At 53.5% G+C, this 20,657-nt stretch overlaps 1 protein-coding gene across 5 annotated transcripts in view; it reads left to right on the top strand.

Moving 5' to 3' along the window:
* The window catches only part of EPB41L1 (erythrocyte membrane protein band 4.1 like 1), a 125,337-nt gene that overhangs the window by 94,827 nt on the left and 9,853 nt on the right, over positions 1–20,657 (top strand). For 2 of the 5 annotated variants that reach the window (XM_057701609.1, XM_057701608.1), the window contains exons 16-20: positions 9,285–9,695; positions 11,413–11,517; positions 13,576–13,656; positions 18,237–18,323; positions 19,111–19,194. In XM_057701609.1, the coding sequence (XP_057557592.1) occupies positions 9,285–9,695; positions 11,413–11,517; positions 13,576–13,656; positions 18,237–18,323; positions 19,111–19,194 (768 nt within the window). Of the gene's footprint in view, positions 1–8,116; positions 8,225–9,284; positions 9,696–11,412; positions 11,518–13,575; positions 13,657–18,236; positions 18,324–19,110; positions 19,195–20,657 lie in introns of all 5 variants that reach the window. The other 3 variants (XM_057701607.1, XM_057701611.1, XM_057701612.1) reach the window with 3 other exon arrangements.

Raw genomic sequence — 20,657 nt, 5'->3', positions numbered from 1 at the left:
GTCAATTGTGCATGTGCTGCCCTTTAATGCTTTGAAAATTGGTGATGCAGCTGTGATCTAATAAGTGAGCCTTTGATTGAATCAGCACTCCCATGGCCCTGACATGCCGGGTAACAGAGGGCCTCTTCCAGCGAGGCTGCTGTGGTGGCTGTCTGGCTGGTGAGTCGCAAAGTCACGGATGCTGTGGGGGCCTTTAAGGCTGGTGCCATGGAAGGAGGGCACATCTCTTCACCCACTGAGGGCTTCTGTGGTCACCACTGGCACAATCAAGGCCCTGAAGACCCTGGACGGGGCCATGGGGCTGGCCTAGTAATCCAGTTACCTGCCACCACCCCCCCACCCCGTCCTGCCCTGAGATACACTTGACGGGAGTGGCTTCTGTTCAGTCCTGAAGTGGAAGAGGCTTCCAAAAGGGTCAGACTCCAGCAGAGAAGGGAAGGCTGAGCCCTGGAGAGCTGGGCTCTGGTGGGTTGAGGTGCCTCTGAGGAACCTGGCTTGGGGGTGCCCCACCTGCTGGTGATAGCTGGAACTGCTAGAAGATGCATCTTATTCATAAAAGGTGGCTTCTGTTCCGCTTCCCATCCTCCCCTCCCCCCCTCTCTGCCCCTGCAAGAAGTGTAGCCCATTGCCAGAGAGCAGTCTGGTCCAAGAGCTCACCTTGGACCTTTTAACTGGCTTACAGATCCCCCTGGCATTTAGAGGCCCTTGAAGATTTGGGAGATGGGAGGAGCCATAGCCAAGGATTGGACTGGGTCCTTGGGCGAGTGGCCTCACCTCTCTGAGCCTCACGGCCTAGTCAGTCCATCTAGAATGGGACCAAAATTGCCATTCCACAGTGTTGTTGGGAAGATCAAGTGAAATAATGGATATAAAAGCACTTTATAAACTGGAAAGTGCTGGACAGTCATGGGGCCATTGCTGACGGTGACGAGGCTGCCTGATCCAAATATGGGCTCTCTGGGGCATATCCTGTAGGGTGTCATCCAGAGTTCTAGTAGCTTCCTCGTATATTGCTGGGCCTCATCTGGGCCAGTGGCAAAATGGCAGAAACTTAAACCAAAATGGGGACCCCATACTACGGAGTTCCCATTTGCCGAACCCAGGTTTTTGTTTCAAAGATAACTTTTTAAAGGGGGCTGAGACCCCATCTGCAGGATTGAACCATTGCCTAAACCAAACACACCCAGGGCAGACTTGGACGTGGTGTCCAAGTGATACGACTATAAACTTCTTTAATGAGAGTAGGCAGGCGAGGAGGAAAGGCCCAAGGCCAGGTGCTGGCTGGCAGCAGACCGTGGGCCCCCCTCCCTTGCATGGCTCCGAGGGGCAGTTCCTTTCCATCTCGTCCCACGGCCCCCACAGCGTGGCTCCTTCGTAACCTAAGGATGCGGGATTCACTAAGCTGGGTTATTCACAGACTCTATGTGTGTGTGTCTCTCCTGCTTTTTCTCTCTCCCTCTCTGTCTCTCCTTCCCTTCCTCCCTCTTTCCCTCTCCTCTGGCCCTGGGCCTCCCCTGCAGTCCCAGAGGACCCAGGACACCTCTCCGCAGGACTTGGCACCTGAGCCTGGGACGGCCGCGGGCTTGGAAGTGTTCACTCAGAAAAGCCTCGCAGCGTCTCCTGAGGTTACTGTCGTTGCCTCCCCGCCCGCCCAGAACCACCCTAATGATCTTAGGAAAACCCTTTCTCTGGGCTGAGGGGGGCGGACCAGACTCTGCCCTGCAGGTGGGAGAGTGGGTAGCCCGTGTTGTCCCCATGCTGCGACAAGTAAGCGTCCCCCGTCCCACGGGTCCACATAGGGCCAGCCCATCCTTCTTTCATGGTTTCTCAGGAAGGAGAGGACTGAAAACGTTTAAGGAAGACAGAATGGTATGAGTCATCTTTGGCTTTAAAAGGGCAGGCAGAAATGATCTCTCAGGCCTCCTGAGGCAGGTGACCTGGAGGCAGGCTCTGACTGCTATGCTTGGGATCGGGGTCATGGTACCTCCATGCCTTCTGCTCTGAGGTCTTGTCTCTGTTCAAAAGCCTGAGTAAGGTCTAGCAGTGACTAAATTAGCCCATCCATCCCCTGCCTCCGTTCTCTAAACTCCCCTCGGAGCATGGGTCTTTCAGGGTCTCCAGGCAGGCAAAAGTGGGGGTCTTTCTCCAAGGAGCATCCTTGGGGTTGTACGGATGTTGGTCAGGCAAGCATTCTAAATGAGGAGAGCATTGCTTCTCTGCCCAGGACAGCAGCAGGCCAAGGGCCCTTGGAGCTTCCTGTATCCCTGCGTGGATGCCAGGTGGGATCCAAGCCCAGGGGCAGGTGGCTGCATCCTCCCTCTCTGCTGGGACTTCATAGACTGTCAGGGTTGGAAGGAACGGACCAATCATCTGGGTGAAACTTCATTCTCCCTGATAGCCAGCCCTCCTCTGTGGGCATAGTGTGTGTGAGGGCATAGACCGTTTTCTATTCCTAGAGAAGAATTTTATAGCTGCTAGAAATGTCCTGGAACTGTAAGAGAGGTGTGAGTCAGCTACATGAGTGGTGAAACATTAAATCACAGTTCTATTCTGAATTTTTCCTCAATGTAAAAATTTAAAAAAAACTGAGAGCACTCTTGAGAGGAGTTAGACAGGAATCAACAGCATCCTACGATGAGGGAAGCCGTAATGCCTTGGAGCACAGAGATGCACGTAGAACCAAGCGCAGGTGCCCTTTGAGGGGTGGGGGTGCCAACATGTGCCCTCCCCCAGCATCCCTGCAGACGGTCCGTCCAGCCTCTTCCACAAGGGGGCTCTCTCCGTTCTTAACAGCAGCCCGTTTTGTCTTCAGTCATCCTTTGGGAAGTTTCCACATTGCATTATAACCTGCCCTCTGAGTCACCTGCCTGTGGGCCTCACTCTGCCCCCTGGCGCCTGTAGATGTGCTCTGCATCCTCCTCCAGGAAGGCCCTTCAGGGATGAGCATCCCCCTTCCCCCCCCCCACCCCAACTCCCACTTTCTTCAGCCACTTCTCTCATGGTTCCTAGAGGGCTCCTCGTCCTGGACCCCTGCCCTGCCCCCCAGGGGGTCTCCTGTAACGAGGAGGGCCCAAAATGTGACCCCGAGCTCCAGGTGGGCCCTGAACAGCCCCGGGGGCAGCAGAATCCCGGCTGGTGATCTTCTTCCTGTCGGCGTGTGTGGGAACAGAACTGGCCCCACTCTGGCTCCCAGCTTCCGTTTGGTGGCCAGTCTTGCTGCGGTGGCCCCAGATGACAGCAGGGTGTGCTCTGAGCAGGCACGGAAGGCCCCCTGGCTCAGTGGAAAGAATGGCTGGGGGGTTTCCCTGACGTCATCCATCCTGTGAATCAGGTCAGAGGGTCAAAGCTTTCCTCTTTTTGTTCGGTCTTTGTTTCTCTTCAGCATTTTTGCTTGTTAGATGCAGAGCCTCTTCTTCCCTCTGGGTGCTTCGGTTTCCCCTTCTGAAATGAGGGTAACAGGACCTGCTTCACAGGTCGCCATTTGGATTAAATTTAATAACTTCTCTAAAGGGCTGACATCACCTGGCACGTAGTAACTAAATATAAGTACATGTTTCCCTTGTTCTTCCTGCGGAAACTTTCTGTTCTGTGCCAGCTCCCACCCCACTCAACCTAGTTTCTAAGCTTCTGGTTGCTAGAAACTCGTTTCTAGTTAGACTTGGGGCAGGAATGTTCCAGAAGGGGTCTCATGGACCATCTTTGGCCATCATTGCCAGGCTGATGATGTCAGTACAAGCTGAAATGTGAGCAGCTAAAGATACCTGCTTCCCAAGTAGAAGAGAAAGGAGGCTTCGTAGGCTCTCTTCTGAAGCGCTTCCCGCTGGGGTGGTTCAAGTGCTGTTGTCCTGAAGGCTTAACAACCTGAAGTAAAATCTCAGAAACCCACACAGACTTTGTCTGGGCCTCCCCACTTCCTTTTCTCTCTCTTTCCTGTTAGCAAGATTCTCTTAATCAGGTTTGATTTCCTGACAATCAGGGAGATGTTGCTAAAATGGAGCTGGGGGAGTGGAGGTCAGAGGGTTTATAACTGATCCTTCAGAAGTCTTCGGATCTTCTGGGATCTGACAGACTCCTCACCAAGTCATAACCTGAATCAGAGCCCAGGCTCATGGAACCCTGCCCCCTCCTGTTGCTGGGAGCAATTTTCAGCGCATCTCACCATGGAGCTCTTCACAGGACACGAGGTGGAGTCAGAGACGGGGTTCTAGGCTTGCCTTTGCCACTGGCTCACTCCCTGACCTTGGGCACGGTGCTCACTTTCCCCAGGCCTCAGTTTCCACATCTGTGCCGTGAGGGGCTTGAGTCAGAGCAGTAGTTTCAAAGGAGGGCGGGACTTTGGGGCACTCGGGCAGCCCAGCCCTCCAGGCTTACCAGGGCAGCCCTGTATCTCTGCTACATATTAGACGTCCATCAAGATTTTGTGTGAAGAAAGTATTCTGTGGTTGCAAGACGATTAAAATCCCAATGGCCTGCTTGCTTTTTTTTTTTTTTTTTTTTTTCGGTCGCACTACACGATTTGCAGGATCTTCGTTCCCCTAACAGGGATCGAACTTGGGCCCCCAGCAGTGAAAGCACTGAGTCCTAACCACTCGATGGCCAGGGAATTCCTGGCCTTCTTGCTTTTTTAACGATTCTACAAGTCCATCCTTTCCTCCTAGGTGTTGTTTGAAAAACTCTAGGGGAGGTAGAGGGCTGTTTTGTTGACTCTTGTCAGTGCTGTACTCTCAGTGCTTTTGAGCACGGATGATGCTTGGATTTTCAGACCTTTTCCTTTTGTGATATGTCCTGGCCAGTCCTTTTCCACGCTTTCTGTGAATTTTGTTAGAATTCTCCAAGAATAGGCCTTGGTATTTGCTTCTTAGGAAATGAACTCCACAAAGTTCAGGCTGTTTAAGCCATTGTGACTGGCACTAACCTCTAGAGCTGGCCATTTAGCATTTTTCATTCTCATCTCTTTCCTTCTGGTTAGCTCTTACAGAAAGGTCCGATTTCAGGCTATGCCTGTGAAACAACTCGGTGCTTCCCCCCAGCTTGACGTTCGATTGCAGTGGGGACCCATATTCCATTGATTGTACGTTGGCAAGCCTCTCAGGCATCAAAAATCAGGCATTCTTCTCCTGACTCGACTAACTGTGACCTTGAATAAGTTACTGACCTTCTCTAGGCCTCCGTTTACCCGTTTGCACAATGAGGAGATTGGACTGGAAGAAGTCTTCGGAGTTCTTTTGGCTCTAGCAGTCAAAGACTCCATGTGGTATAAGCTACTTTCCCCTCTGACCCTGGCAGCTTTATTATTAAAAGAGGAATCCTGAGTCTGAACCATCTGTAGGTTTCCATTTCCCCATGGTTAACACGGGGAGGGTGTGAGACCCCATCCCATTTACCAAGTTAGGGTGGTGGTTGAGGGCAGTCAGTAGACCATCCTGGGGTGCCTTGATGGGAAGAGTCGCCTTGATGAGGCTGACCAACACTGTCATGCCTTCCTCTCCCCCAGTCAGTTCTGGGGACAAGTTGACCTTGATCCCTTCTTGCAGAGGGAAAAAGTGACCTATTCTTCAGGTGCCTGATATTTCATGTTAACTCTTCTTGCTCCAATTGAAACACAGGGCTCAGAGCATTGGGTATTTATAGAGAGAAAGTACATTAGGCCAGAAGAACTCAGTCTCCTAAATGTGACCACCACGCAGCGGGAAGAAAGTGAGGCAGGCCTCGCAGACGTCCTTGCTGACGGCAGACTCTCCAAGATAGACGTCCTGGTGGACAAGTTCAAGGTTGAAGTGGCCACAGAAGAAAAGGTGGGAGCCAGGAGAGCAAACACCCAGCGACAAGGAAGAATGATGGCGAGCCCTGAAGACTTCGAGTCCGTGTGGGAGGAGGGCCCCTGGGTCAGGGAGGGCCCAGAAAGGGCCTCTCTGGCTGCAGGCTGCACGCTGGCAGGAAAGCTCCCGGAGGCCTCCCAGTTCAGGGCGGACCCTGGGGAGGCAGCCGTCAGGAAGCACCAGGCCTCCGGTGGTCAGCTGGAGGGCCCGGCGGAGCTGAGGCGGGAGCTGGAGGAGTTCCAGGCTTGCAGAAGACCCGCTGCCCCGGCGACCGGCCCCACAGAGGCGGACGTCCCCTCTCCAACCTCCGACGCGGGAGGACTGCGGTCCTTCCTGCTGGACCCAGTGCACGCAGAAGCCAGAGCCGACTCGAGTGATGAAACCGACACTTCCTTTACAGAGAGAAGCTTCTATTTAAACTCTGGAGAGAAAGAGTCTGCAGACCAAGCCCTCCCTCCGCCCCTGGAGGAGAGAGAAGAGCACTTAGATGCCCCACCTGGACGTGAGACCAGGTGGAAGCTCTCGGAGGAGCTCTCGGAGAGCTCGGAGCTGGCCTCCTCAGGCCCTCCGGGCTCTGCTGCTGCTGCCGGCAGGAACAAGCTCCAAGAGGGTGAAGCCCACTCAGCTTCCTCGGAGGAAGGGGCGGGGCCCCCCGGGAACCACGGACCGGATGACCTGGACGTCTTTGTCGAGCAGCTCGGAAAGGGACCTTCTCCAGGGCTGACGTTTGCTGAAGACTGGGACGAAGCCCGGTGCGGGGTGGAAGGAGAGTCTGCGCACCCAGCATCCTCAGTAGCTGCAGAGGAAGAGGCCCCCAGGGGTGGAGATTTGATGGGAAAGGCTGAGAAAAGTCCCCCAGGAGGATGGAACCACTCACCTCACAGAGGAGGGGGCGTGCATCTAGACCCCCAGCCCTGTGCCCTTCCGTGGGCCATCCCCCCTAGCGATGGCAGGAAGCCAGCCAAGCCGGGCAGAGGCAACTTCTTGCGCAGAGAGAGGGGACCAGTTCACACCCAAACAGGAGAACCTGCGACAGAGGACAGCAAGGCCCCAGCATTTCTTCAGATGGAGGTGACCACCCCCCTCTCAACCTCCCCCCGTCCCTTCGAGGCTCAGACATCTCCAGAGGAAGCTCCTCCAAGCCCAGCCCCTCATGGGTCAGGGGAGCCTGTGCAGCTCAGGGATGCCTTTGGAGAACAATCCCCTGTGTTTCTCAAACACGCCCATCCTCCTAAAGAGAGCCCGGAGCCCAAGGACCAAGCAGGGCTGGCTGTGACCCCGGACGGAGGGGAGCGCAGGGCCCCTCCCGTCGCCAGCAGGAAGCCCAGAGTCATCCCTGAAGAAGCCGAAGGGTTGGCATTCCCTTCAGGGAAGCAAAGGGAGATGCCGTCTTTCCAGGCTGGGGTTCAGGAGGGCTCCCTGGAAGATATTAGCAAGACTTCCGTGGCCAACAAAATTCGTATCTTTGAGACCCACGGAGCTGAAACTCGCCGGGCCAGTCAGGGTGAAACCAGAGCCTTTGCAAACGAGCTGTCTTCAGAGGCCTCCGCGGGGCAAGTAGAGCAACAGCGGAGTAAGCGTTTAGACCTGGGATTTGCCCAGTTCCAGCCCCCAGGGGACTTTGCTGTCCCCAAAGCCACGCATTCCTCAATGATGCCGCCAGCTACCAGACACTCCTGGGAGGGCACTTCTACCCCATCCCCCCGGGAAGGATGCGTGGACGTCGAGCTCCTGTCCGCCAATCCAGGCTGCGAAACTACACTGGAGGAAGCTACTGGGGGAACTGGCCACGTGAGCCCCCACCCCCACGCTGCCCCTGGCCGGGGAGCTGACCGCATGCCGCGTAGCTCTGTAGAAGCATGTTTCAGTGGCCCCTCATCATTCCTGCCACCAGAGGCTGCGTGTCCATCCCTATGAGTTATTTTCCCTAAACGGGCCTGAGTGTAGCCCAGGCGGAATGACGGGTTCATCTGCTTGGCCCATGTTAGCTTAGCCACAAAGACCCTCGGCTTTTGGTGTGACCTGGTGCCCGGAGGGTCACACAGCCCCGATGGAGACGGTGGCACCACCACCAGCAAACTACACACTCGCTTTGCCTTGCTGCCCCCACCTGCTGGGTTCCTACCGTTTTGCTTGGCTTGTCCAACGATCTTTCTTCATCCCTTCCCTTCCCTGGTGCTCCTGCCTTGGGGAAGCTGACAGTCCAGAGGTTTCCATCCTTCACTTCTGGCTCCCTCTCGGTCCCAGTGCCAAGTTCCTTTCTGCCTCCTTAAGACTAACTGTCTTCTCTAATCCAGAACAAACTCGGAGATGCGGTCAGGCAAGAGAAGCACGTCACCAGCTTAGCAGCGAACCCCCCGGGGAAGGGGGGGCACCTGAGATTCGCCAGCCCCTCAGGCCCTCAGGTCTCTGCAGCCCCTCAGTGCCCTGACGACCCGGTCATCTTCACCTGGCTGGGGTGCATCGCTGCCCTAGATCCCCACCTGCTCTGGCAGAGCCTCTCGTGGCAGCTCAACTCTGGCTTGTCTGGAATGTGTCCTCACACCTCTCAACCTTCCAGAGACTGGCTGAATGGAGGCTGGTCTAGCAAGCGAATCGCTAAGCGTACTGAGTCTCTAGAACCTGAAGCCAAGTACTTTAAAAATATTTGGTGGGTGTTAGATTGGTCTCAAAAAAGAATGTCATAAAACAGCCAAAAATGTGTGTGTGGTGTTTAATCCCTGACAGGCCAGTTGAGAGGTATGTAAGTCGGACAAGAGTTGCTGGTCCCGCGCCAGCACTTCCTTGGCCTGCTGTTGTCAATTACACTGATGGGACCAGAACCTCCACCCACGGAGCTCAGGGGTGAAGCGATGCAGCACCCAGCTCCCCGGAATTCCCCCGTGTTGCTCCTCCCTCTAGACGATGCTGACCCCTCCCACAGAGACTCAGTGGAATTGACAAACTGTGTTGGCTTCCTCTTTGCTCCTCAAAGCTCTTGGCTCCAGCCTCTCTGCCTCCCCGTCCTGGGTGTCCCTGGATCCCTGGGTCTCCCTCCTTTGGTTTTCGCGTCCTTGATGTCCGCCTGCACGGATGGGCCTGGGGTCCGGGCTCCCATCCCTGCCTTGTGCGCAGTGCCGCTTCTGATAAGCTCCCAGATCCAAACCTTGGATGGGGCCTCCTGTCCAGGACCCACTGGCAGGATGTTTGCTTTGTCCTTGCTTTTGCCGTCAGCGGGAGACCCTCGGAAAGGAGAGTCCTTGCTCTTGAGAAGTTTTTCTTTTTCTTTTCTTTTTTTTTTTTTAAGCCTATCATCGTGTCAAAGAACCTTTCCGGGGGTGTTTTTCTTTTCCTGACCTGCTCTTCCATTTGGGGTGTCGAATGGCCCCAAGATTTCTTCTGTCATTCACCGTCTTGATTTCTCTCTTTCTCTCTCTCCCCCTCCCCATCCCACACCCCCATTCCTTTGATTTTATCTGGCCATAGAGAGCAGGGCTGAGGGAGGGCTCCGAGGAGAAAGTCAAACCTCCACGGCCCAGGGCCCCAGAGAGTGACACGGGAGACGAAGACCAGGACCAGGAGAGGGACGCGGTGTTCTTGAAGGACAACCACCTGGCCATTGAGCGTAAGTGCTCCAGCATCACGGTCAGCTCCACGTCCAGCCTGGAGGCCGAGGTCGACTTCACGGTCATCGGTGACTACCACGGCAGCGCCTTCGAAGACTTCTCCCGCAGCCTGCCTGAGCTCGACCGAGACAAAAGCGACTCAGAAACCGAGGGCCTGGTGTTCTCCCGGGATCTCAACAAACGGGGCCCCAGCCAGGATGACGAGTCTGGGGGCATTGAGGACAGCCCGGACCGAGGGGCCTGCTCCACCCCGGATATGCCCCAGTTCGAGGTACAGTGGAGCATCATCGGGACCCGGGCCCACCGGGCACTGCATGTTCGAGGGCCCTGGGCCATGTGTGAGAAGACTGAGCCACCAGCTTGAAGCTCTGTTCCGTGTTGCATGACTGCCTCTCCGCAGAACAGCATGGTTCTGTGTTCGCATGTTCGGCAGCTCGGTTCACCCCTAACGTGCACTCCTGGGCGCTTTAACCCTGTGACCCCATCTCTTGCCTGAGGTCAAGTGATGCCAGGCAGTCTGGTCCTACTCGACTCCTCCCCCTGCCTGTGTTGCATGGCACCTGCAGAGACCGTGTGCTTGTGAACTCACGGGGGCGCCTGTGGCCTGCTCTGAAAGCAGATGGTGTTTTCTGATCCTGGCCCGGCTGCTCTCCCCGTTGCCTGGGGTCTTGGGGTAGCAGTGGAAACTCCTAGAGAAAAGGAGACGTTATCGCTGAGGGGGACGCAGAGTAGACTGTGTCTGGGCCTCTCTGCTCCCTGTCCTTCTTTCAGGGGATCTTTCGTCACGCTCTTCCTGTGCTCTCCCATCTCTTCCAGCCCCAGCTACCTCCCACCACACTCTCCTTTCCCCCACGTTGCAGGTATTGAAATAGGAGCTCATCTACTCTGGGCTTTCATTCCATGCTGTACCTTGTGGAGAAAGTGTTTCCTTCCATCCTCTGCCTTGCAAGCTTGTCTTCCAGGACCAAGTTCAGATACCACCACTTACCCAGCAAATGCTTTCCTGACCACCCTGGGCAGAAGTGCTGCTCCCAGCTTGGCTCCCTTGCTCTGCAGTGCTTCTGCTCCCAGTGTTATCCCAGCTAGTCAGGTTACTGGCTCACAGCTCTGCTTTCCTACCAGGTGGCAGCTCCACTAAGCTTGTACATACCGGGTACTAATAATGATTAATTGAATGAATGGCTAGATCTCCAAGTTACAGCCATCTAGAAGAATCCCCTGCTTACCACCCTCCCAACCCGATGACAAGCTAACTTTCATTCATTCATTCAGCTCACATGTGTTAGTACCTGCTGTGTGTATAGCCATGAACTAGGTTTGATGGAGGACTCAGAAGAAACTGATCATTTAACATAAGACTTCTAGAGTAGAGGTTGTAAACTGGTGGCCCTGGGCCAAATCTGGCTAGCAGATGTGTTTACTTTGACCTTGATTTAAAAATCAGAACTCTGAATATAAAATCCAGAGATTTTTTTTTTTTACATCATTAAAAAAAAAAAGATCAGATGATCCAGTCACTCAGGCCAAACCTGAGTGGACCCCATGTGCTCCTTGGTTCATCCTGGCCTTCCACAAGCCCACTTCACTTGTTACAACAGTTCAAATAAAGCAGCTGGAGGGTGGTGGCATAAACATTGAAGTCATTCAGGACTATGTATAATATATAAAGAAAATGTTGAGTGTGGGGCCCGGGACAGAGCATGTTAATTGAATAGTGAATGTTCTCTTAATGATAGCCTGAAACCCAGCATGACGTTATATGGTGGCAGCATCATCCACAGCCTGTCTCGGTGCTGCTGGTGGTTCTGGCTCCCCTCTCGGGCTGTTTGTCTGTGACATCACACCACGTCTCTTTGGCCCTGGCCTGCATCCCCCTCCGGAGACTTGGCCAGCAGCAGCGGGGGGAGACAAGCTGCTCACAGTTGCCTGTGAGCGGGAGTCATGCTGGCACTTGAGATACAGAGTGTTCCTCCCTCGTCTCCCTGCAGCCCGTGAAAACAGAAACCATGACTGTCAGCAGCCTGGCCATCAGGAAGAAGATCGAGCCGGAGGCTGTACTGCAGACCCGAGTCGCCACTGTGGACACCTCCCAGGTAATCTCTGCCTTCCAGTGCACCCTGAGCATAGGTACTGGGCATTTGAGGGTGGGGTCCCCACCATGGCCAAGCCCCTTATCCAACCCTTGCCACCTTGGCTCCCCCGGAGCCACCATTTTTAACCCTGATGCTCTTCTGAGCTTCACTGTCCTCCCTGAGCCCTGGGGGTGGGTGGTGGGACAGGTTATTATCCTGGGCAGACTATACCTCTTAAAGCCTCAATTTTCCTGTCTGTAAAATGGGGGTGGTCATGTCTCCCTCATCTTCCTGTTTTAAGGACTAGCCAGTAGTGGATTAGACCATGGCTTTCAGATCGCTTGAAGGACTGGGAGAGGTTTCTTGAGACATCCCAGGGCCTGCTGTGGGAGAAGAGAGAGATCCCAATTCAGCTTTGGTCAGAGCAGCTCATATTGGGTCATTTTTGTGTGTGCATGAGGGGTTCCACATCAGGTTGACAAAATGATCAAACTGAAAAAAAGATAAAAAGTCATTTGTGGGCTTCCCTCGTGGCGCAGTGGTTGAGAATCCACCTGCCAATGCAGGGGACACGGGTTCGATCCCTGCTCCAGGAAGATACCACATGCCGCAGAGCAACTAAGCCCGTGCACCACAACCATTGAGCCTGTGCTTTAGAGCCCATGAGCCACAACTATTGAGCCCATGTGCTGCAGCTACTGAAGCCCACGCGCCTAGAGCCCGTGCTCCACAATGAGAAGCCACAGCAATGAGGAGCCCGCGCACCACAATGAAGAGCAGCCCCTACTCACCGCAACTAAAAGGAAAGCCCGCGCACAGCAAAAAAGACCCAACACAGCCAATAAGATAGATAAATAAATAAATAAATAAATGTCATTTGTCTTGGCAAGATGAAACATACTCAGTACTCTGGAGAAGCTCTTGTAAATAGGCACAGGTGCACTACTTACAGTGCATTTCCTAAATTCCTTTTGTGGTTTTTAAGCTTTGAAAATGGAGACTGAGGGTCTGATAGATGCCCTCTTAGTTCTTTCTGGCCAAAGGAACTGCAGTGCAGGGGGCTTTCTTGCCCTGGAGACCAGTCTTTGTCTCAAGAACTAAAGTAATATGTAAATCTACACAATGAGGGAACTCTGTAGTTTCCAGAATTTTTTTCTCCCATTTTTATAACATACATAGAGGTTTATGAGGCAGCTAGTGTAACCATCAAGACTCTTTGAGTTCTGACAAACTGTGTGACCCTGGGCAACCTGTTCCCTCTCTGATCTATTTTATTTTAGTAACATGTGTTCGTTTTGTTTTTTTCTACAGAGAAATATAAAGAAAACTAAAAATGGCCCCAAATTCCACAGCTCAGTAACCCTTATTGACGTCAAAACAAAAGAACAACAAAAGATTCACAGTTGTGAAACTCAAACAGAACAAAATGAAATTTTTTCTTGTGATTCCTCCCAGGGGCAAAAAAATGTATGCATATATGAACACATGTACTTACATCTCTAGATATTTAAATTTTTTACATAAAAGAGGTTGTTCTCTTTTACACTTTACCTTTTTCCTTAATACTTAGCTTGAAGATCCCTCCTTGTTGGCAGATGTGGCCCCACCTCACTCTCCTTAGTCTCACTTAGGAGTGGATCCTGGTTCATCATGCGTTTATCTCCCATCAGTGGACCTGTGATTGTTTTTGTCTTTTGCTGTTAAGGTTGAGTGCAACACTGAACTTTTCTGTTCAGACTTCCTGGCGAAATTTTCAAAGTTTATACCCAAAGGGTGAATCCCTAGCAAGGGGCTCCCTTGGTCAAAGAATACAGGCACTGAAATTTGGATAGACTGTATCAAATTATCTGGGATCATTTTCCCTTTGTGAAATAAGAGGAGTGGAATGAGCTGGAGGACCTGTGAGGCCCCTCTGTAGTTCAGTCGGTGTGTGGACATCTCCCCTCCCCAAGTGCCCGTTTGCTCACACAGCCTGTCACTTGGTACCTGGGGGTGCCACGAGCCCAGGTGGCAGATGCTGTGGGCGTATCTGGCACACACACACTCTCCCTCTCTAACAACTCTTCCTCTGGCCGACAGGTTGATGGGACTGCCCCAGGGGGGAAGGAGTTCATAACAACTACTCCCTCCATCACCACGGAGACCATATCAACCACCATGGTAAGTAGGACCAGAGACCTCCCTCTCTGACCAGCCCCCTTGCCCCTTAAACAGCCAGATAACAAGCTAACCTCGCCAGCTGTGGCGGGAAGTCCTCATCCGCCCTCACTGCATCAGGCGCCGGACACACACTCAGACTTTTATTATCTGGCACACAGTTGCCACAGGACATGCAGTCAGACCTCAGGTTTGCAAACTGAATAATGTGGGAGGTGGTATCCCTGAGTCTCAGTCACCTGGACCATCTCAGTTGCGGCAGGGATAAAGAGAGGACGGTACTATCTGATTAATTGACTATCAGCAACACAAGAGGACTATGCCTGAAAGCCCTTCCTGGGTGAGGTCCACCCTCCTGGCAGCTGCAGGTGCCCCAGGTGCTTCCTTGCCTTGGTCAGTAGATGGTGTGCGGTGAACCTAAGCTGGAAGCTCAGGATTTGGGACTGTCTCCTGAGGGACCTTGTGGTTTTGCTGTCTATTTGCTGTCTGACCCATGAAGGAAAGTCCTTGGCCTTAGGTGTCCTCATCTGTAAAATGGCAATACTCCCCATTCTGCCTGGTTCATGGGCCCTTAAGAGAGTCCAGTAACATCAGATTCTTCTGATGACACAGCACAGCTAGCGTTCGGCCACAGGTTATGGTACCATGCAGTGCGCTCATGGGGTAAAACAAGAGCTGTGAAGTGGATGCTCTTTTTTCTCCACCCTTTACAGATGAGGAAAATGAAGTTCAGAGAGGTAAAGTGACTTACCCAAGGTCACACAAGCAATACGTGGTAGAGCCAGGTCAAACCTAGGCATTCTGATTCCAGAAGCCCCACTGTCCACCTCAACCCCTCTGCTCTGCTCCCTCATCCTGACTGCTGTGCACAGCAACTGCGCAGGGCTGGGGTTGGGCCCGGGGCTGAGCAGGTATCAGTGCTGAACTGGATCTGTCTTGAGCTGTGGGACATTGGTTTTAAATGCTTTCTCTTTGCCAAACCCCTGATATACTCAAAGGAAGAAAACTCCATTAATTTAGGCTACCCAGCCGGAAGGTTTTGAGTAAACAAAGATTTTGAGAGAAATAAGCCCAGACCAGTTACCAGCTTGCACACTTTTCCCCGGTCACTCAGTTCCTCCTCTCCCCTCACACCTTCACCACGTGGCATCAGGAAGCTTACCGGGCTAAATGTAAATTCGTCCCGTGGTGAGCAGGCAGTCAGTCACATCATTCATTTATCATCCATCCATCCATCCATCCGTTTGTTGTAAAAACATTTCTTAACCTCTACGCTGCCCAGTGTGGGGATATAGAGTTGAAGAAAAGATACTGCCTGTTAGAACTCATTTGTCCGAATAACAATCACGGGCACATCTAATGAGTTGTGCCCTTGTGTTTGGGTCGTAGGCACACCGTGGTGAACAAGGCCCAGCTCTCCCACTTCCTGGCTGGAGGACCTTGGGCAAGTTACCCGAACCTTTCCCGACCTCAGTTTCCACTTCTGGAAAATGGGGAGAGGGGAAATAATAGCGTATCCCCCAAAGGGTTGATGTGAGGTTAAACTAAGACAATCCATGCAAAGGCCTCCATAGAGTGCTTGGCACATTATGAGTGGTCTGTAAACGTGAGCTGCCATTATCTTTTCCTGCCTCTTTGGAACGGTGTGATACCATACGTAGGAGCCAGGGATGCCTTTCTCTAGGCAAGAACATCTGAGCTATTCTTGAAGGATAAGTTAGGGTGCAGTCATGAGAGCAGGTCTCCTAGGCTGTAGGGACAGCAGGTGTAAGGGCAAGGAGGTGAAGGAGCACAGCCTTTAGGGAAAGGAAGTGGCCAGTGAAGCGAGGTGCCAAGGGTGTGGATGGGGAGCAGGGGGAGAAGAGGCTGGAAAGGAAGGCTGGCCAGGGCATAAAGGGCCTCAAATGTCACGTGTGAAGTTCAAACTTCATCCTGGAGACCGTGGAGAATCACTTCAGTTTTTAAGTAGGGGCGTGATGTCATCAAATATGTTTCCGTGTTTTAGAAAGATTACTCCAGGGACTTCCCTGGTGGTTCAGTGGTTAAGACTCTGTGCTTCAGTGGGCACGGATTCGATCCCTGGTCAGGAAACTAAGATCCCACATGCCCTGTGGTGCAACAAAAAAAGAAGAGATTACTCTAGCAACCTGTGTGGAACATGACTGGAGTAAAAATTCCTCCCCCTGGTGGCACGGGTCCCTTTTTTTTTCTCCTTCCTTCCTTTCCCTCCTCCCTCCTTCCCTCCTTCCTTCCTTCAGCAAATATTTATTGAACACCCACGATGTGTGAAGTAGTTTGCCAGGCGCTGTGACTCCAGCTCTGAGAGAGACAGACAACATCTCTGAGCCCACATTCCACTGGGAGAGACCGAAAGAGCCGGCAGGGACTGGGGCTGGGGCAGGGCCAGGGTGCGAGGAGGTGGAGCCTGACCAGGGGGACAGGGTTAAGGGTGCCTGGAGGGAGGAAAACACAGGATTTGGTCACTGATAGAATGTTCCTATGATAGCAGGAAAGATGGGCTGCTTCTCAGAACAAGGTCCTGGGAACCTGTTAGAAAGGAATTCTCAGGCCCCACCCTAAACCTATTGACTCAGAAGCTGCAGGGCAGGGCCCAGGGGTCTCTGTTTTCACAAGCCCTCCTGGTGACACCCCTCAAGTCTGAGAAGCACTAATACAAACAAGGAGCACGGAGGGGGGTGCTCCTTAGCGGCAGGTATGTGTCAGGGGTGGGGGGGGCAGTGAACGCCATTGGGGGTCTGATGAGTCTGAGGCGCTTGTGGGACATTTCCAGGGGAAAGTGCCTAGGAGGCAATTGGTTTTAAAGGTCTAGGGTTCAAGAAAGATCTGAGCTGCAGATAAAGAGGTAGGGGCGGTGGAAGCCTTGAGTGGCTGAGGAGGCCCAGAGAGAGGGCAGCAAGGAGGAGAGCCCTGAGTCCGAGGAAGAGTGGGCAGGGGTGAGGGGACGGGGAGATGTGGTGTAGCTTTAGGTGTGGCCCAGGGAGAGGGGCTGCCCCTTCTGGAGGCGGGAGAGGGGACTGGCTTAGAGCAGCTGGCACCTTGTCTGGAACCCCCTGTGTCCCCATCCGCGTGAAGGTGGAGGTGCGGCTTTGTGGGGAAAGAGGGATCAGTGGAAGAAGAAGAAGAAGCTCGAGGAGAGAAAGGCCTGGAGGGAGAGTAGATTCAAAGGGGCTAGTGGCTGTTTCCTACGCTGGGAGAAAGGAAGCGCTGAGCCCAGAAGGCTGCCCTTTTAAGGCCTGCTGCTGGGCCACATTCTGGGATTCCCTCTGAGAAAGTGCCTTGTGGATGGAATGCCAGGTAACCAGGTCACTGACAGCCTCAGCCGAGGGCTTCTGCCCTCACCCATCCCCTGGCGGGCAGAGGTCCAGATCTAGAACCCTGCGCAGACCAGGCCCAGGGCTCAGCCCGCCGGGGAGCTGCAGAACGGGCACAGCTCTGGGCCGCTGGACAGGCAAGACTGAGCCCTGAAATGGTGCAGGAAGTGGGAGGTAGAGGCCAGCAGCTGGGCCCCTTCCAGATGTGAGCCGGTAAGTCCAGGGCCAACTCCAGGAATATCTAACAGGTAGGCTCCAAGGTAGGACCAGGAGAGCTGCTCAAGGGTAAGAGTTCCAAGGGCAGAGTGGCATGGCAGAGGGAGTGCGCTGAATTTGGAGTCTGACCAACTTGGGTCTAAGTCCAGGCTCTATCACTTGCTTTCAGGGATGCTTGTACAAGCCACTTAACATTCTCTGACCTTCCAGCTTCTCAGCTGCAAAACAGGAATATTAAAACAATTTCCTGTGGTTGTTCAGAGGCTTAAGTGAGATCATGCATCCTTAGCACAATACCTAGCACGTAGCGAGTACTCAGAAAACACTAGTTAGTATGTTGTTAGTAGCCAGCCTGTACTCCTATATCTACCTGACGGATTTCTGTTTGTAAAGCCGTTTCTCTTCTGTTAGCTTCATCATGTCTCTGTGAGAGTGGGACTGGGGTCCCCCTTTAAAAAAATTTTTAAGACTTTGGTTTTTTAGAGCAGTTTTAAGTTCAAAGCAAAATTGAGAGGAAGGTCCAGAGATTTCCTATAGACCCCCTGCCCTGGCACACACATGGCCTCCCACCCCCACCCCCTTATCAACATCCCCCACCAGAATGGGACGTTCGTTACCACTGATGAACCCGCACTACAGGGGTCCCTTTATGCAGGTGAATCCGTGAGGCCCGTAGAACGGAAGTGACTTCGTCCGGGTCACGTGGCAGGGCCAGGACCAGAACCTGGATGCCTCGACCCCTTTGTTAGTGCTTCCAGGGGGCAACACCACGTCTTGTTCACCACTGTGTCCCTAATGCCAGGCACTCAGTAAATGTTTGTTGAATGAGTGGGTGAGTAAGTGTGTAAGCGTGTGTGTGAGCAAGCGGGCAAGGGATGAACAAGAGAAGACGGGAATGAACGATGCCTTCAGCTCTCTGCCTCTGACGACACTATTCAACCTTGTGGCCCTGAGAGCTGCATGGCCACGTGCTCTGGCCAGCCTGGGGGCCCGCCCACCTGAGACCTGGCCCTCTGAGCACTATTGTTTCCCCAGGAGAACAATCTCAAGTCCGGGAAGGGGGCAGCTGCCATGATCCCAGGCCCACAGACGGTGGCCACGGAAATCCGTTCTCTTTCTCCGGTAAGTGGGCAGGGCCAGCCCAGGCTAGGGGACTCCGTGCAGAGAATGTGGACACAGGTCCATTGAGTCTGGGAGGCCGCCCCTGTAAGTGCAGCACCAGGAAACGGCATCACATTCAGATGCCCACAGGGCTCCCTGGTCCCCACGAGAGTCTCATCCATTGCTCCCCTGCCACACACACACACACACACACACACACACACACACACACACACATAGGGCAGTGGCAGTGTGGGGTGAGGTGGCCCCTCCCCTTGGTGGTGCCTGTGCTGTGACACCTCTTTTGCATCTGCTCTCCTTGCTGAACCCAGCTCTGTTGGTGGCTGCCTCAACAGCCCGAGTCTGTCACCATGAGGTCTCTTTGCAGCTCCTGTGTTCTCCAGATCTGTGGTTTTCATCATCTGGTCCTGGAGAGAGCACGTTCCTGGCCCTGACAGGGTGGGGGATTGGGGAGGCTCTGTTTCCACCTTGGATCCCTCTGTTCGTTCTTCTAAGATGCCGGGATTCCTAAATTCTAGGGTCTTGTTAGGATTCTGGACCTCAGGAATCTCAGGTTCTAGGAATCTTACATTCCAAGGTTTGAGAATTTCATGGGTCTCGCATTCTGAAGATTCCAGTATTCCTGAGTTCTTATACTCAGTGGCTCAAAGCATCTTGGCTCCCAAACTTCACCTTCATGGGACCCCCCCCCCCCACTCCTCCCTTGGTTTACCCCACCTCCGGCCCCATCCTGCAGAGCCCAGCATCCTCACCTGACCCCTGGGTGGGGGGCGGTTATATTCCGCAGATCATCGGGAAAGATGTCCTCACCAGCACCTACGGCGCCACCGCGGAAACCCTCTCCACCTCCACCACCACCCATGTTACCAAAGTGAGTAGCAGCAGGATGTCGCATGCCCCCAACCTGGCTGTGGGGCTCGGGAAGGTCACTGACATGGCTCTGCCTTGTAATGTGGACAGAGAAGATTTGAGGTGTTCCCAGTTTCTGGAGTGCTGCGCGCCTTGTTCTGTGCTAAGGGTCGTCCTAGGCACTGACCTGTCCTTGAGTGTTGACGGCCAGGCTGGGGGGATGAGACCATCTCCTGGGAAGAAATTGTGAACCGTGGCGTTTGTGCCCTGTAGATCTTAAGTGCTGGAGGGATTTAGAGGGGAGCGATTTAAGGAAGGCTCAAAGAATGAGGAAGGGTCTTCTGGAAAAAAAGTGGGGTTTGTATAGGGTCTTGGAAAGCCAGGGAGGACTCATGAGGGAAGATGCAGATGTTCTAAGCCACAGGGAAGATGGGTGCAGAAACCGTGTGTTTGTTATTCACTCACTGAGCAAATGTTAGCATCAACCTCACGCTGGCCTCTGGGGTGAAGGCTGCTGCAGGGGCTGTCAGGAATATGTGCGGGGAAACAGGACAAGCGGCCTCTGTCAGGAAGAAGCAGCATGTAGGGGCCTTAACTGGGAAATTAGCTTGGACTGGAGGTAGGGGAAGCAGAATAGAGACAAGACAAATCTCAGGACAAATGTGACAATGAAGGGTCTGAGTCTGAGAACCATTAGAAAGCCATCAAGGTTTTTAAAATGGGGAGTGACCCAGTGAAAAGGGGTTTACGGAAAGGAGCTGATGTCCACCAGGATGTGCAGGCAGGTGGGAGACAGAAGAGCGTTATGGAGAGACTAGGGATGGAGAGCCTGGCGCAGGGTGTGGGGAGGAAGAGACAGGGCCAGAGGAGGGAGACGTTCCCAGTGCGTCAGCTGTGACTCAGCCCATGAGGACAGAGAGCTGAGGACAGGCTGGCCAACGTGTCCATGCCTGAGTGGCCAGAAGGAAGGCAGGAGGGGACCCAGGGCAGGAATGGAGGCCTGGAGGAGAGAGGCCAGGGAGCCAGGATGAGTTGGAAATTCTGCTCAAGCATCGAAGAAGGAGTCTGGAAGGCAGCGCTGACCCTTGATGAGCGCAGACTGTCCCAGCCCTGCTGCGCCCACGCAGCGAAGTCCCCAGAAAGCACCCACTCTTACCAAAAGCATCAGTGAGCAATGATGACTTCACTGGAGCTTTATGGGAAGGTTTTCCATCACACACCCCACCGCATACAGCTCAGATGGCTCCTCTTCCCAAAGTCCCTCCTGGCCCTGCCAACTGGGAGCCCCTCTTCTTTCTGTCTACTCCTGACTCCAGCTGGGGCCTTCCTCAGCCACCACCCGCCTTTCATATGCCAAGCAATTAGGCCCTGCCCCATCTTCTACTGCTGGGCTTGCACCTGAACCCCACCGCTTCAGGAAGCAGTGGCGGTTATCAGCATATGTATAAGCGTCACCAGTGCAGTTTTCCAGTATTGTCTGAAGTT

This window comes from Hippopotamus amphibius, chromosome 12, assembly GCF_030028045.1.
Source record: "Hippopotamus amphibius kiboko isolate mHipAmp2 chromosome 12, mHipAmp2.hap2, whole genome shotgun sequence".
Taxonomy (NCBI): Eukaryota; Metazoa; Chordata; class Mammalia; order Artiodactyla; family Hippopotamidae; genus Hippopotamus; species Hippopotamus amphibius.
This window is presented reverse-complemented; position numbering and strand designations above follow the sequence as displayed.